We start from the raw sequence: 16,891 nt of genomic DNA, 5'->3' as shown, positions 1-16,891 counted from the left end.
AAGTGTAAAATGCCACATGTTGGATGAGATTATTATCCAGGCTCAAACTTGGGAAATAGTCATGCTTCTGGACCAAGTGCCAGGTAAGTCCTTGATTCTGGTCAGTAATAGGCCAAAGTCTCAGGTGGGGCTTCCTAAATTTACAAATCTGGCTACCTGCTATTCTCTGGAAGCCTGAGAGTTGCCCATCCCTGCTGTATCCCTATAAATATGCCTTGCAGAAATCCCTTCCTTCTGGCAAGGAAGCACTCTGCATTCTGGAGCGAGTATTAATGTATCTTCCAAAGGGAGGACTCATAAAACACAGGAAAGATCAGTACCATAGGTGAGGGATTTCTGACCAGGCCTACTGTGTGGGAAAGATGGATGAAGGTGATAAGCTCTGTGTTGGGAAAAATGTTTTGAGCTACCCTTGAGTTCACGAAGTGGACCAGACACCTAATATATATGTGGAACTTCTCTTAGTGTCAAAATATGAAAATGTCTAAGTCAAAGGAAGCCAAATTATTATAGCCATGTTCTGAAACAGCAAGAAGTCGCTCTTAACCATTATGTGGGTCTCTACAATCAATTATGTGGATTCCTTTGACATACTCCACCCAGAGGGAAAACCTGTCTAGACACATAGTTTTGCAAATAACCTGAAGACGCTCATAGGCCACCTCTCTTCGCATATGAAGAAGTAACACTGCTCTATGTGATGGCTTTGGAGAAAATAACCTGAATGGCTTAATCTAATCCATATGAAAGATTTCTCCACTTCTGGAGCAAAATATAAGCTCTCTTGTGACCTTGTTCTGCCACAAAGGCTGCAATGAAAGCCTACTCAGCAAAGTCTCAGCAGATAATTTTTAGTTCAGCGTCTCTGTGAAATGATTCTGAATGTAAAACAACTGTCGGCTACTATAGTTAGTCATTTACTTTTTCATTATCCTAATGTGTTTGAGTTGTGAAAAATAAAACAGTCATGTTAACACAAACCTACACACTGAAGAATAGATAGAGATAGATATAAGTCCTCAGGAAGAAGCAATAGATGGTAAGAGATTAGAAAACATGCTCTGGAAATAGAAGACATTTTTATTTAGTACTTTCCTCACTTGACAGGCAAAACTTTGGCAGTTTTGCAGAATTTTGATAGAATAAGTCTATGCTGTTTTAGTTAAAAATGGAAATGAAAATACATTTTGTCTATATGGAAGCAATTTTTTTTTGGTATACTTCTCATTAGCTTTCAAGTTTAGCAGGCTAGGCTATGCTATATGGAAGTGTTTTGAGAGGATACTATGTTCTGAGAAGTGTGTTGGGATCATTACATATGTTGCCGCCAAACCACAGTTTCCTCACTTGTATGATGATAATGAAGCTAGGGTTCCTATGGTGCTATTTCGAAGGATAGAAAAACCAGAAAGAAGCCTAATCCTTGTGTTTGTTTTCAATCAGTTGTTTTTAAGTTGTCTGTCATTTATTCTTAGAGAGACTTTTGCGGTGTATCTGAATTCCATATTCCTCTATGTTCACTATCGTTTGTATCCCTTTGTTTCAGGAACTAGAGATAAGGCTAGGAATCTGGGACCAATTACTTGATAGAGAAAAAGCATTCTTGGCATTTTTCACGATTAGATGGTCTAAATTAAACAATTTCTTGATTTTGCTAGACTCAAAATTCTTGCCGTGGCAAGTAAGCATCTGTGTGATCTGGCCCTGCCGACTCCCTGACTGTCCAGTCCCCTACTTCATGTTCCAGCCACCCTGGCTGCTTTTTTTGAGTCCCCCCCATGAGGCAAGCTTCTTCCCATCTTAGGACCTTCGTTACTTTTCCCTTGATTCTTTGCTTGGCTGATTCTTTCCCATCATTTAGTTTACCTGTTCGAATGTCACCTACTCAGAGAGACACACTGGATCCATTGTCTGTGTAAAGCAGCACCTTCTCTTCACTATCGTCTCGCCTTATTGTGTTTCTTTCATGAAACTTATGACTATCTGAAATTATGTTTTGCCCACATGTATTGCCTGTCTTCTCTAAAATGCAATTTGCATTAGAGTCAAGACCTTGTTGGGGAGTCAGTGATAACAATAACTTGTTATTTATTAGGTATCAATAACAACATGTTGAATGAATGAGTGGGCTTTTGTCTCACACTGAGATTACATGAGGAAAACCAAACTTTTTACTTGTGATACCAAACTGGGGATTTGTTCATAATAGTAAGTGCTTGCTTTGTAAAAATTAGCAAAATTCCACGCACGTAACTAATTTAAGTACTTTACAGGCATTAATTTAATTCCCACAACCCTATGAAATGGGTATTATTACTCCCATTTTATAGATGCAAAATTTTTGGTACAGGGAAGTTAAGGAGCTTGCACCAAATAGCAGTTTTGGTTGCAGGTATTTGAGCCAATGCTCTTTACTATTGAGCAGAAAGTGCTCAATAAATAGAGCTTTAACCATGCGCTCAGCACATGTGCTCAGCTCAATGACTCAGTGCATGCGAACTATGTGCTTCACTTCCTATGCACTGGGTCGTTCAGTCCTCAGTTCAAAACTATGAGGTAAGTACTATCCTATGCTTGTTCTAGAGATGAGGAAGTCAAGGCTTGGAAATCTTCAGCAACTTGTCCAAGGTCCCATAGTTGCTTAGTGGTGAAAAAGAGATTTGAATATAGACAACGCGACACTGAAACCTATATCTTAGGCCTTCTCTCCATATTATAAGAACACTTGAGGACTGCTACTGGAACAGTCATTCTGAGCCTATGAAAAAGGGATTAGTCTCCCCCACTCAAAGGGTCTCCACTGGTATAAAGAAGGGTACAATAATGACTATGGAATAGACCAACTCAGAGAAATGAATAGGAGAAGCAGAATCTGTATCGGTACAACCACTTGACTATAAGGAATAATATTTTTTGCTAACTGTCCATTTCTTCAGAAAGAGCATAAGAATAGAATTTAGAAATCCAATAACTGAAAGGCCAATCTTGGTTTCTAAAATGAACCAGGAAAGATTTATATATTTTTTTATATATCACTAGGTATGATTATGTACATGAGCTATAATGCAGGTAGAAAGTCTCGCTATTGTTTTCTGAAACATACTCACAAAAGTTGTTGTTGTTGTTGTTTTATAACTCTGAGTACTTTCTTAGCAACTCAGTTCTATTAGTGGCAAATGCCATCAATAGGGATGATAGGATGTTGTGGCTACATATTGTCTAATAACTTAGTTCCATCCCCATAGGCAGGCCTTATTAGCGACACATGCAAAATCAGTATACCCACAATAAGAGAGAGAAGAAAATTCCTAGAATCTATGCATTATTGCTCTGGCTTCAAACAAAATGTGCATGTGAGGGATTATGCTTGTATATGCAGAGATCGAACTTTTTCCTTTGAAAAATTCCCTAAACCCATTGAAACCGGTTGATTCAGCAAGGAGTTCAGCCAATATTATTGAACTCTAGTATTCCAGTATTTTCACAGAACTTTTATGATGAGTTCTTTTATGTACACAATCCTATGTGATCCCTTCTGAACCTACATTTGATGCTCACATTTACCTACATATGTGGGCAGTGTAGGTATTATTAAGCCACTTCACAGATGAGGAAATTAAGGTTAATAGAGTTTAAAGAGCTTGCCCAAGGTCAGGCAGCTAATAAATAGCAGAGCCAGCACCTGAGCCAAAGTCTTTGGGTTCCCAGTTAACATACATTTTCTGCTGCCCACACCTCCCCCTTGTCAAAGGAAACCTGTCAGTGGTGACATTATAAATGTTCTTGCTACCAGGTCTGCCTCTAGGGGAGGAGAGCCAGGGGGCTTAAGATGTCGTATCTTTTACTCAGTGCTATGTACATGTCTGTCATTTTGTTGGGATTTTCCCCTGCCTACTTAAAGTCTATAAACACGGTGAGTAGTATTTGTGGACCAGGACTAACATTATATGGTTGTCAGTTTTTCAGACAACTTTTATTCTGTTTCCTCTAGAACCTCCTGGCAGCTTCTTGTGCCCAGGGTGGCAGTTCACAGTGACTCTTGTCTCTCTTCTTACTATCAGTGTGCTCTGGGATCTGGCAGAGATTTTATTTCTCAGACTCCTTGTCCTTTCCCCTGCCATCCTTCTCACTGCTCCCACTTTTATTGTTTCTTCCAGGTTTTGAAAAGTTGCAAAATTTATCAAATGTAAATGTTGACTCAAGGAATAGAACTGACAGATAGGTGGTCCAGTGACTTTGGCTCAACATGCCTCAGAACCACGGCTGATTTAAGAAATCCGATGATTCAGCACAGAGGAAACCAGCTAGCCGCAGGCACTGAGGGAATGGGGTGCAGCCAGGCCAGCTCTGCCTGCTTATCCTTTCTGAACTCAAAAGGGCATCGTGTGTTCTGCTAAAGCCTACCTGGCTAGTGCAGAGGCCTGACCAGTAGAAGGAGGTCATTACTCACCTTTCATCTGATCAAAAACAATGCAATTTACTCACAGGTCCTGGCCCTACAGAACAGGTTAGATGGTTGGATATATTTGAATAATGGAGCTTTCCAAACAGAAGCAAAACAAACACCCACTGATGTGTAAAATATAAAGAAACTGAACCAGTGTGTCTTTTCACCATAGATAGAAGAGTTTGGACTGCCCAGCACACAAGGTCAGCATGCTGCTCCTCTGTCACGCTCTCGCTATAGCTGTTGTCCAGATCGTTATCTTCTCAGAAAGCTGGGCATTTGCCAAGAATATCAACTTCTATAATGTGAGGCCTCCTCTCGACCGTAAGTAGTGGTGGTTGCCATCCTAGTTCGTGGCTGTGGGGTCAGAGTGTTCATATGAAGCCCCCTTTTCCATTTATTGTAACTTCGTCTTTCCCAGAACATTTGGTTTATCCCTAGAATAAAACAGAAAGTCTCCATTACTTCTATGGGTAAGCGTATGGTAAGTGAAAGTTTCTCCATTTCTTAAAATGGTCTGGCTTCCTGCTGAAGTTTTAATAGCATTCTTGTTTTAAAAAACACTTTTGGGGCCAGGCGCAGTGGCTCACGCCTGTAATCCCAGCACTTTGGGAGGCCAAGGCAGGCGGGTCACGAGGTCAGGAGATCAAGACCATCCTGGCTAACACTGTGAAATCCCGTCTCTACTAAAAAATACAAAAAATTAGCCGGGCATGGTGCTGGGCGCTTGTAGTCCCAGCTACTGAGGAGGCTGAGGCAGGAGAATGGCATGAACCCGGGAGGCGGAGCTTGCAGTGAGCCGAGATCGCGCCACTGCACTCCAGCCTGAGCGACGGAGCTCACACACACGCACACTTCTGAAACACCATTCCTAATCATGGCATAGTAGAGGAAATTCATTGTTCTTTGTGTCCTCCCTGGAGAAGGAAATTGGCTGTTGAATGTTTCTGCATAAATGATCTATTAATTTTTTCAAATGGCCATTAAGGATTTTGAAAGCAGATATATTTGTTTGAAATTTGGAAGGAAATATCACCTGGATTTTCATAACTACCAAGCATAATCACCATTAGCAAAGGTTACATAAGACTCAACTTTCCCACTAATAGTTTAAAGATAGGCAAATATTAGTGTATATCATCTATAGAACATATATGTTAATACATTTTACATACATATGTATAGATATGTATTTGTATACATATGTCATTAACCCTCCTTTCTTTTTAGACAAGTAAAACTTCTTTGATATACTTTATTAAAGAGTGATTCTTATAAATAAAAAATTATTTGGTATACATGTGAGTGCCTGTAGTTCCCACGCCTGGAAGAATATCAGAATCATTATGAAAGGATCTTTAACTGCATATCCCTAATCACTTCTCCAGAGATTTAATAGTCAAGAGGGTGAGATGCAGAATTTATTTATTTCTTTTTTTCCCTGCTTTTCTTTTTTAAGAAGCTCTCCTGATACTGTTGATACATGGTCAGGTGTGAGAACCCCCTCTTCTTATACTACTCCTAAATGAGATCTATATCATTACTGTTCTTTACTTTGTGTTTTATTATTTGGGATGGTTATCTGTGTGTGTGTGCCTATATACACATATATACTACACATGTACATATACATACATATACTTCACATACACACCTTGAACTACCATTATACATTCCTAAATTGGTAATAATTATATACTGATAGCTGAAAGACATGGCACAGACATCATTTTCATAGACCCTAACTTCTCTACACATTTTGAAATTTTTAAGCTTAGTACAATTTTATGATGAGAAAAAAATGATTTTAAAAAAGAAAAAAAAGTAATACATGTTCATTATAGAACATTCCAGAGACAGAAAACATATAGAAGAAAATAAAATGTATTCATAACCTCAAGATTCAAAGGAGTTTTTCTTTTGGAATGTTTTCCTTCCAGTGTTTTTTCTATGTATGTGTATTTATATATGTGATATACTGAGATGGTACAAATTTAGTTTTACACAGTTTTTCCTCTCTTTATACATATTTTGAGTATTTCCCAATATCTTTGAAGATAGTTTAATGTCTTCTACATTAAAAAAAAATCATAAGGCTGGTCTGTAGCTTATTTCACTATTCCCCCACACTTTATATCAGAAAGAAAAATAAATCACAAGCAACCTAAATGTTAAATAATTCTTCACTGATTATCTTTTTAAATGCACTTTCTCTTCAGTTGGCTAATGACCTTAGAATAGATTTCCTGGAATTGGAATTACTAAATCAAAAAGGTTGTGCCAATTTATACTTTAACCATTTAGCTACCAGCATTGAATATTAGTATTTTTTAACTGTACTGATTTAATTGGTGAAAATGGATGTCGTTATTTATTTATTTACCTAATACGCTTTCGAACATAGGCAAAACCGAAATATATCCTCAGTATTTAACTTCTTGTCCTCCAAACTTTAGCTTTTGATATTTTGTTCTTGTTTTATGCTACTATACATATCCTCCCCTTTATCTGAAATTCCCACTGCTTTCTGATTTTCACCCCAACTTCTAGTTATATTACTAGGATGGTTACCGTCTTACTAATAGAACGAAGAGGATGAAACAATGTCTTTGTCTTACAGAAATGGGAGAATTGAAAGTTGTACACAGAGTCCTATACCTGGTCTATACAGAAATGTCAAATTATTTTAGTTTTTTCTTCTTGTCGACTAAAGTTACAAGATACAAGAAGGCAAAAAAAAAAAAAAAGGCATAAAGACAAGTTACTCTCAGTCCAGACTGCCAGCAACTCAGAAATCCTTCTTTCCATAACAAACTAGTCTAATTATAAGGGCTTAAGAATTACTATCATCCTCATATTAAATGTTATATTCCTGGCCAAGGTCTAATGTTGTGATAATTGGCATATTATCAGATGAGATTACTTGTTTGAGGTTAAATGTAGCTGTATTGGAAGTGCATATGGACAGAAACCAGCATGATCTGATGTGCTAGAGACTACAAGGTATTTGTTTGCAACCCCCCATTTAATCATTATACCTCTGCAAGTCATGGGCATCTTCATTATTAATATAAATATTATTATATCTTAGAATTTTAAAAATCACACAACTAATCTGTGGGAAGAACAGAATTCAAACTCAGGTTAATCTGACTCCAGTTCTTTTCAGGGATGACACATGTGTTCCAATACCTCTCCCACCCTCATTCACCCCCTTAGCCCCTACTTATTCCCAAATTATAAATGATAATAGAACAATACTATGCATCTTTCAAAGTAGCTGTGGGACCACTTTCATTACTCTATAGTGGCAATTCTTAGAAGACATTTAAACAAAAGGGAATAAAGAAAAGTCCCCAAAAGCCTGATGGGTAAATCTAGCTCTCTAGAAACAGAAATTGTAAGGATGAAAGCTTGTAAGTTTTGTTTCATCTGTTAAAGTTGCTAATTTTGTGCCATATTCGATGTTTGAAATTTTTGTCTTCTGTAACTTACTGTTTCACTTTGCTTTTTTCTTTAAAGCTACCCCATTTCCAAATAGCTTCAAGTGCTTTACTTGTGAAAATGCAGGGGATAATTATAACTGCAATAGATGGGCAGAAGACAAATGGTGTCCACAAAGTAAGTGTGCTGAGTTTGGAAGACTTCTGTGATCTCATTTCTTTTGAATCTCTCCTGATTTGATGATGTTCTTTAGGAATCAGATGTATTTTTTTCTGAGCCTATCTGAACATCAGACTATATTGAGAGTTCTTGGAAACTGGTGTCAAAGCCTCAAATTGAAGTTGAGTACCTTAAGGAAGAATTTCTTAAATGTTATTTACCAGGGAGAACACATAGACCACAATATTGATTAAGTCATTCTCAGAATTTCAGAAATACTTGATTATACGTCTAGAAAAGTCATACTTACCATCTCAAAACAAAGGATGATTTCTGTACTCTTGAGATACATTGATATTTGGGAAACTCATTCATTCATTTAACAAACTTTCAAGTATCTTTTTAGTTTGTTTAGTTTACTGATATATCCCAGTGCCTAATCCAGTGCCTGGCCCATGTTTTCTCAGTAAATATTTGCTGACAGAATGAATGAAAGTCTCTGATTAGATAGTCAGGGAAATCTTCTCTGAGAACTGTACCTTAGAACTAAGACCTGAGTGACCACAGCAAGCTGCCATGTGGAGATCTGCAGGAAGAACATACTGGGAAGAGGGAATCGCAAATGCAGAGTTTTCAAGGTTGATAGTTGGCCTCTTCAGTGAACAGGAAGGAGACTGGCTGCAGAGGCTTAGTGGGAGATGGAGGAAGGATCTGAGAGGGAAGCAAGGGCCAGGACATGCAAGAGCTTCTTTTTTCTGATAGTTTGGATTTTATTGTAAAGGTGATGAGAAGGCAGTAGGGAGTTTTAAGCTAGGGAGTACACAGCAGTTGTGTTCCAAAATATTGCACTTGCTGCTGTGTGGAGAATGGAGGGTTGGGGACAAGAGTAGAAGGGAATACCAAATGAGGACTTTTGTCTTCAGACAGAAGATGAGAATTTGGACTAGGTTGGTAGGAGCAGAGGAGGTGGGGAGGTGAATAATTAAATACATATGAACTTGGAAGTAAAGCAGACAGAATGTGCTGATGGATGAATTGAAATGTTAAATCCCTACTTATGAGGAGATTGGGTTGTTCAGATTTTAGGATGTACTGTGTTTTAGGTTTTTCAGATATAAAAGGCCAAGAAAAACAAACTCTTACAGAATTAGAGATAACTGGTTTTGGTCTACTGTTACCGGGAATCTTTTGGAAATTCCAATACCACATTATTTACAGCAGTGGCATAGCCTTATCTCTTCCAGTTAAAAGCAATGTGTGAAGCCAACAAATACTATACACTGGAGACCTCTACTATGCCTGAGAATCTTATGCCATAAATTAGCACAAATGGCTGTGACATCCATATGGACAGTGTTTTTTGTTATTTATTTTCAAGAATAATTAATTACCAAAATATGTTTTTCTTGAGGTTCTTTTACATTTCTGTCAAGGGACCATCCTTAAGTTGTGTGTGTGCTTATGAGTGTATGTGCATGCGTGATTGTATATATTTGGGGATTTATTTCTATATTTTCAACAGAAATTTATCTTTATTTCAAAGTTTTCAAGGTTTGTTGATGCTTCTCTTTACTACTTTGTTTCAGAGAGTATCATCCTTTAACAATTTGCTTTAAGTTGCCTTGAAAACTGGGCAGCAAGGGTTAGAACGGTAGTAAACTGCGGCACTGATGTCCAGCCTATTAGGCCTTATCTTCATGGATCATGCTATTGTTTTGAATTGTACCAAAACACTGTTCCCACTAGGTCTGTGCATAATGCTCCAATTTGTCATTAGTTAACCAAAGCCATTTTAGCATGCAGGCAAAGATGATGTGTGGCTATTTCTGGGTTTTAGGATTTCTTCTCTGTTGAAACATGGCTGAACCAAAGGAGAAGCTGCAGCTTTCCATCACCAAAAAACCATCAGAAATGGGAAGGGTGGAAGAGAGTCAGCTCTGCTGCATCCCCCTGAGAGGCTGACTCTTAATGGGCTCCATACGGAATGGCCCTGCATTCCAGCATGGCATGACAGGACCATTCTTGACTACAGGCCAGGCAGGTCCCAAAGACACTAACCACCTGGAATTCTAATTGAGGGTGTAACTTCTTACTTTTCACTTTGTCATTTCAGGGAGTGATAGCCAACCATCTCTGGGGCAAGTGGGCCTACGGCTGTTGTTCTTTTGTCACCTCAGGTTTCCTTTTCACTTTACAGCTTCACTTCTGTGGTCTGTCGGGGTTGTTAAAAGAAGTTCTCTGTGTAACAGGATATGACAAGAATGACATTTCTTGTTTTATTTACCCTGGCTTTTATGCTGACTTTTTAGGGCTGCCTTAGCATATGTGCCATTCTGTATGAACACATGCAACTACCAGTTTTCGATTCTTCTTTGTTTGGAATAGAAATTGAAATGTCTTCTCCAGAACTTTTAGCGGCTCCCTTCCCTTTTGAATCTGGAAGTCAGCTACTCTTGTAGGGCACTCTACATTATATCACTGTATTAGTCTGTTCTTGCATTGCTATAAAGAAACACCTAAGACTGGGTCATTTATAAAGAAAAGAGCTTTAATTGGCTTACAGTTCCATAGGCTGTACAGGAAGCCTGATTCTGGCATCTTCTTGGCTTCTGGGGAGGGCTCAGGAAACTTACAATCATGGCAGAAAGCAAAGGGGAAAGCAAAGGGGGAATGAGGCATCTCACATGGTGGTTGCAGGAGCAAGAAAGAGAGCGGGGAGCTGCTACGCAGTTTTAGACAAGCAGATCTCATGAGAATTCACTCACTGTCACAAGAACAGCACTAAGGGGATGGCGCTAAAACATTCATGAAGGATCCGCCCCCATGATTTAATCACCTCCCCTCTCCAACACTGGGGCTCACAGTGTGATATGAAGTTTGGGTGGGGACACAGATTCAAACCATATCAATTGCCACGTGGTTTAATATTAAGTATACTGAGGAGTAGAATCATGTTCTGGTTAAGAGTGCAAGCCCTAGAAAACCTCCTGGGTTAGAATCCTACTCTTCACCATTTTCTTCCTATGTGACCATAAGCAAGAAATTGTCCTCAATTTACTGTAAAATGAGGCTGTTAATGTGACTTACCTTAAGGCTTATGGTAAGGATTGAATGCTTGAACACAAGTTAGAGGAGTACCTGGCTGATGGTGCACACTCAATATGGGCTTGCTACTGTTCGTATTATGTGAAGCTTACCACCACCCTATCAAAGCACCAAGACACTTGTTATCTATCATCATTTTCCTAAAACAAAAAACAAAAAAAAATGAGCTCAAAAGATCTAACATGACTTGCTCACCTATAACAGAGGCAGTTCCATAAGCCCAATCTTCTCAACTTTAGTCCAATTTTTTTTCCATTCCATGGCATTGCTGTTGTAGTCTCTGATCAATAAACTAAGAAGCATTTCATTGGCCTCCGGTATAAAAGAGACACAGAACCAAAGAATAATGTCCTAGGATATTGAATGAAACTTCTCGAAAGAACCCTAAGTAATAAAATGTGAGTGGCATAAAACCTTAAGAATAATTCTGGTTAGAAATGAGGTACTGTAGCTATACTAAGCAGGAGGTGATGGGGGGGAAACAGGGAAAGTAAGAGTTAATTAAAGAGGAGGAGAAAAATGGAAATACATTGATGAGAAAAATCTAACATATTGGTAGGATTAAAACCAGAATAGAAATTAGTAGGTTGGTACAAAATTAATTGCAGTGTTTGCAATTAACACATGAGTGAAAAAGGTGAGCGTGATGTGTAATTCAAAGCACCTGCTTTTCACCCCAGCTCACCACATGGCCTATTAGTATAAGAGAAAAATGATGAATAATGAAACAAGTGTTCTGCCCTATTGCATTTTACCTTCACAATTTTCATTTTATTTTAGATTTCGAGAACGTGCTTCAGAGGGAGAGAGAGAGAGAGGTCCAGAGACATAAATATTTTCATATCAAATGAGCAGACCCATGGTTTGATAAAATAAATGCCTTCAGTTTTTCCTCAGCTCTAACTGAACCCACAGGATGAGTGTCCGTTTACATTCGTTTTCAAAACATGCATGTGCTTCAGAAGCTGGTGTCTTGAAAAATATCCCCTAGAAACTTCAGAGTTCACTGCTATGAAATGTCTTGCCTAGAAACCCCAGGACTGGCCTGAAATTGAGTCCTTTCTGCATTAATTGTTGAGTGATCTCTTTTGTAATGTGGATAATGAAATTACCTTGTTTCTCGGTTTTGTTTTTTGTTTCCTCTTGCCTAGACACACAGTACTGTTTGACAGTTCATCACTTTACCAGCCACGGAAGAAGCACATCCATCACTAAAAAGTGCGCCTCCAGAAGTGAATGTCATTTTGTCGGTTGCCACCACAGCCGAGATTCTGAACATACGGTAAGGATTGTGTGTGTGTGTTATTGTCTAAACTTTCATGCTAGTAACGTAAGTCGTAGATCAAAGGAGAGGCAGGAAGGATAGTAATATGTTGACCATGTTTACATTTTGAGGAAAGACTCCATACAAAGATAAAATGCAGACCAAAGAACAGTTGGACTTTCTGTCCTTCAAAAAGAAATAATGTTACTATAAACAAGCGGCATTTCCCAGACTCCAGAGCTAGACCCTAGACCTCAGACTGTGGGTGAATGATGTAAGGCCAACTCTGGTGACCTGAGAGCAAACTAACCACAAGAAAATGGCAAAGCCTGCTCTGCTCTGTTGATGGCCAGGAGTCACCAAGAACACTGCAAAGGGACACTGGAAGGTGACAAGAGGACTATGGTGACAGTTTTTATGAAGGAAACCTTGTTTTATCCGCTGCTTCTGCTTAGATGAGGAAGGGAGTCTGAAGGATTAGCCTCAGTTTAATATGAACTGTAGGTACCTTTTAGATCAATTGATCACTGTAACGTTCTCATTCTATCATTCTAAATGAGCATTTCACTCCTTTATACGCCTGGAATTCTGAAATGCTTAAGAAAGAATTACTTGAAAGTATGTTCATTTCATGAGGTTTTAGAATTTGATTTACCCTGTAAGTACAGAAAATGATTCTTAAATCAGTGGCTTTTAGCTGTATCTACACAAGAATCACCTGGGTAGCTTTTACAAGCTCTGCTTGTTGTTGAGGGATGTGGGCCGGCAGGCTTTCCAAACCAGTTGAAATGGAACCCCAGAGTAGGGTCCTGGGTGTCAGGATCTTTTTAAAAAGTTCCCCAAGGTGATTCTGATGTGCAGCCAGGGTTGAGAACCACTGATATGGATGCCTAAAGTTGATGCCTTTATCATACCTAGTCATCCTGGAAGCCTCTATGAATGGCTAGGTTTATCAGGTTGAGGCATTGTACCTGGCAAGGTTTGGTATTACCTGAAAACATCCCCTGAAAACACCTGTTAGGGACAAGCCCTTTTTTTTTTTTTTTTCCTTACACCACTCAGCAACCATAATTAGCAAACCATTGTTGCTGTAATGATAAGAATCAGGTGTTAGCATAGACAATACACAGTCATTATTATCCCCTAACAAGTAGCACTAGGAAAGAAAATCAATGACTAATCCCAAAGGTTCCTAGCTTTCATTTTTGTCTGAGTGTTTTCCCTTACAAAGCTTTAGAAGATTTGTGGATTCAATCAAGCACTCTTACTCAGTTTCTCTTCCTCTTTGCCTTGCTAATGCTTGGGTTGGGTTTGATGCAGATAAATCACAGTTAGGATAAAAGACTTTCAGCATGGTTTTTCTCTTCCGTTCCATTGGCATTCGTGGGGGAAGGGTACCCAAGAGCCTAGATGATGCAAAATTGGATAACCAACTCCAATTGTCTGTCTTCAGATAGAGCTGAAGAAGCCTTTCTTTTATCTTTCTTTCTTTTTCTTTCTTTTGCCGCTTCCCTCTTCTTCCTATTATTCACTGTCGTTTCCTCTCTCCTTTTTGTAACAGGAGTGTAGGTCTTGCTGTGAAGGAATGATCTGCAATGTAGAATTACCCACCAATCACACTAATGCAGTGTTTGCCGTAATGCACGCTCAGAGAACATCTGGCAGCAGTGCCCCCACACCCTACCTACCAGTGCTCGCCTGGGTCTTTGTGCTTCCATTGCTGTGATGCCAGCATTCCTAGGAGAGGCAGAGACCAGCCTCTAAAGCACAAGCCAAAAACTGTGTGAACGGTGAACTTTGGAGTGAAGATCAATCTTGCACTTGGTGAAGAGTGCACATTGGACCCCAAGGCTAAAACCAGTGGTTTGCTTTGATAAAATGTTCCCACATGAGGTCACAGGACTGAGGATGGGAATTTGGCAGGGCCTGAGTAGATGGCCTGACTTCCAGGCTTCCTGGTCAAAGAGAGCTACGTTTGGTCAGTTCTGCAGAGAGGATCTTGGCAACTAGTCCCACCTGACTAGGCCTTTAGCTGAAAGAATTTCTTGACCTACTTGACTGCCTCAGAGGCTGCCAGGTCAAACCCTCTTGTTTATGTGATTAGCTCAGAATGTCTCTATGAAATCTAACCCTTCCCCCTCACGAGAAAGCAGTTTTCCCCACCAACAGGCTAGTGAATGAGAAAGGCAACTGCCACGAAGAAAACTTCCAGTTGAACTAATATGAAATCTATTTGCTAATTGTGGGGGGAAATAAAGCTTTTAAATTATACAATGTAAATGCATGCTTGTGTGTTTCTTGACTGATGTGGAGACCTCTGGTGAAACAGTTACCAGGGCCATAAAATAGATCACTGACATTTGTGTCCATGCACCGTTGGTGATATGTGTTAAACTATAAAACTCTATGCTAAAGCTACTTAGCTTTTCTCTTTTGGGGGAGAGATGCATTTTAGGATGCTAATACAAACTTAGTGACCTGAGAATATCTGGGAAACCTCCCTGATAAAGGAAGATGACACTTTGTCATATGATGCACCCTCAGCAGTAGTAGCTTCAAAAGTTCTAGTCAGAGAAAATGGCAGGGGGGGTCCCTTTTCCTCCTTCAGTCATATTCTTTACGCATGCCATGTCTACCAAGAGAACTTCTGTAAATATATGCTAAAATATTTGGTCCCATTCTCTTCTCTTTCCACTTATAATGCAATCTCTGAATTTCAAATGCGCATCTTCTTCCTGTTTCTAGAATTCTGATTTCCTGCCTTCAGTCACACTTGGGGATGACCTTTAAACACTCTGCCCTTGTATTTATAGTGATGAGTTAATGGAATGGGTTTTTTCCCCTAATATCCATCATTTGAATGCTGGGTGCCCTGTAGACTCTATTAGTGATGCTATCCTTGCCACATGGGCTCATCTATGACATGAGTTGGCAAATTATGGCCCACAGGCCAAATACATTCTACCACCCATTTTTGTGAATAAGTTTTTATTAAAACACAGCCATGGCCACTTGTTTATGTATTGTGTGTGTCTCCTTTTGTGCTATAATGGCAGGGTTGCAGAGATACAGCAGAGACTGTATAGTCTGCAAAGTCTAAAAACTTTACTATCTTGCCCTTTTCAGGAAAAATTTGCTGACCCCTGATCTATGGGATGTCAAGACTGCTTAAGGAGAAAGAAGCTTTCTTTGCAGGGACCATGGTGCTAATGGTGGTTACTCAGCCTGAGCAATGGTTGGCCAAATCACTTCCCTTGTTTTCTCTGTCTTCTGAGTCAGTGAATTTGTCTTCTGTTTTGATCGTTTCATGTATTTGATTCCATCTTAGTAGTTACGTACTAATGTCAGGGGCTGAGCTATATTTGTGTTTCTTCTCATCGTTGATGCACCGGGAGCGTTTCGTCTTAAGGCTCCTTAGAGTCCTATCAAACAGGGAGGGAGCAGACATCATTATCTCCCTGTCTCTGGCCCAAACTTAGACTCACCTGGTAGCATCAGTTTTGAAGCCTAATGTAGATTTATCCCGTCTTTCACTCAGCACCTTGAAGTATTTGGGTTTTTGTAGCTTATACTTGTTTGAAATTAATTATGTAGGGCTTCGCTTGGAAATTTTAATAGCATCTTTGGCATCTTTTTATTCCCCAGGGTTTCTTTAGACTGTGTAATTGACAAATTGTCTGGTAAAAAAAAAAACATTAGACAGCACCTTTTTTTTCTTTCCTGATTTTGTTTCTGCTGTATAGATTAATGAAGTTTTTTGTGTGTGTTTTTTTCTTTCCTGAGGAAATAATTTCTCTTCTTTACCCTGAACATCAAGTTCATATGGATTTCACATCTCACTTCCACTCCCTTAAGCATTTAAAATCAGGGTATGTTGAGCAAAGGAAGGAGTGCAGAGGAAACAAGCTTCTGGTAAAGGCAGCTGAGTGAACAGGGAATTACAAATAAAAGTACGGGATGCCGCATCAAATTTGAATTTCAGATAAAAAATAATTTTTTGTGTAAGTTATTCATGAACTCACAAGACTGGCTCATCTAAGGAAATGGTTTCGAATCCTTGTAATAAAATCTTCTGAGTAACTCCAAAACAAAACAAGTCCCCAGGGCATTCTGGAGCTGTTGATTCAGTAGCTCTGAGATGAAGCTGAAGCCTACCCCCAATAGCTGAAAGTTAAATTTAAACAAACAGAAAAAAGCTCTCAGGTGATTATAATGCTCATCCAGGTGTTACCTCTGATGTAAGAGGATCATTCCTTTTTCTGAAGCCTGGTCCTTGGGCGCATAATAGGTATGCTGATGAGTAATAAACACAGACACAAGCAACCTGGGTTACAGGCATGGCTCTAAAAGTGTGGCCCAACAGCATCACCTGGAAACTTGTTAGAAATGCAGATCTCAGACTCCATCTCAGACCTATTAAATCAGAAACTCTGCAGGTTCAACCTGTGATTTAAAAAGGCCTCCAGGTGCTT

General features: G+C 39.2%; 1 protein-coding gene across 8 annotated transcripts in view; it reads left to right on the top strand.

Annotated features, from left to right (window-relative positions):
• Positions 1-14,695, top strand: part of LYPD6B (LY6/PLAUR domain containing 6B) — a 211,450-nt gene extending 196,755 nt beyond the window's left edge. For all 8 annotated transcript variants that reach the window (XM_033231558.1, XM_033231553.1, XM_033231552.1 and 5 more), the window contains 4 exons: positions 4,620-4,771; positions 7,970-8,068; positions 12,307-12,437; positions 13,981-14,695. In XM_033231558.1, coding sequence (XP_033087449.1) covers positions 4,657-4,771; positions 7,970-8,068; positions 12,307-12,437; positions 13,981-14,145 — 510 coding nt within the window. In that variant the 5' untranslated portion in view covers positions 4,620-4,656 and the 3' untranslated portion in view covers positions 14,146-14,695. The remainder of the gene's footprint in view (positions 1-4,619; positions 4,772-7,969; positions 8,069-12,306; positions 12,438-13,980) is intronic.
• Positions 14,696-16,891: the final 2,196 nt, after the last annotated feature.

The sequence above is a fragment of the Trachypithecus francoisi genome, unplaced genomic scaffold, assembly GCF_009764315.1.
Source record: "Trachypithecus francoisi isolate TF-2019V2 unplaced genomic scaffold, Tfra_2.0 Lachesis_group13, whole genome shotgun sequence".
NCBI lineage: Eukaryota > Metazoa > Chordata > Mammalia > Primates > Cercopithecidae > Trachypithecus > Trachypithecus francoisi.
This window is presented reverse-complemented; position numbering and strand designations above follow the sequence as displayed.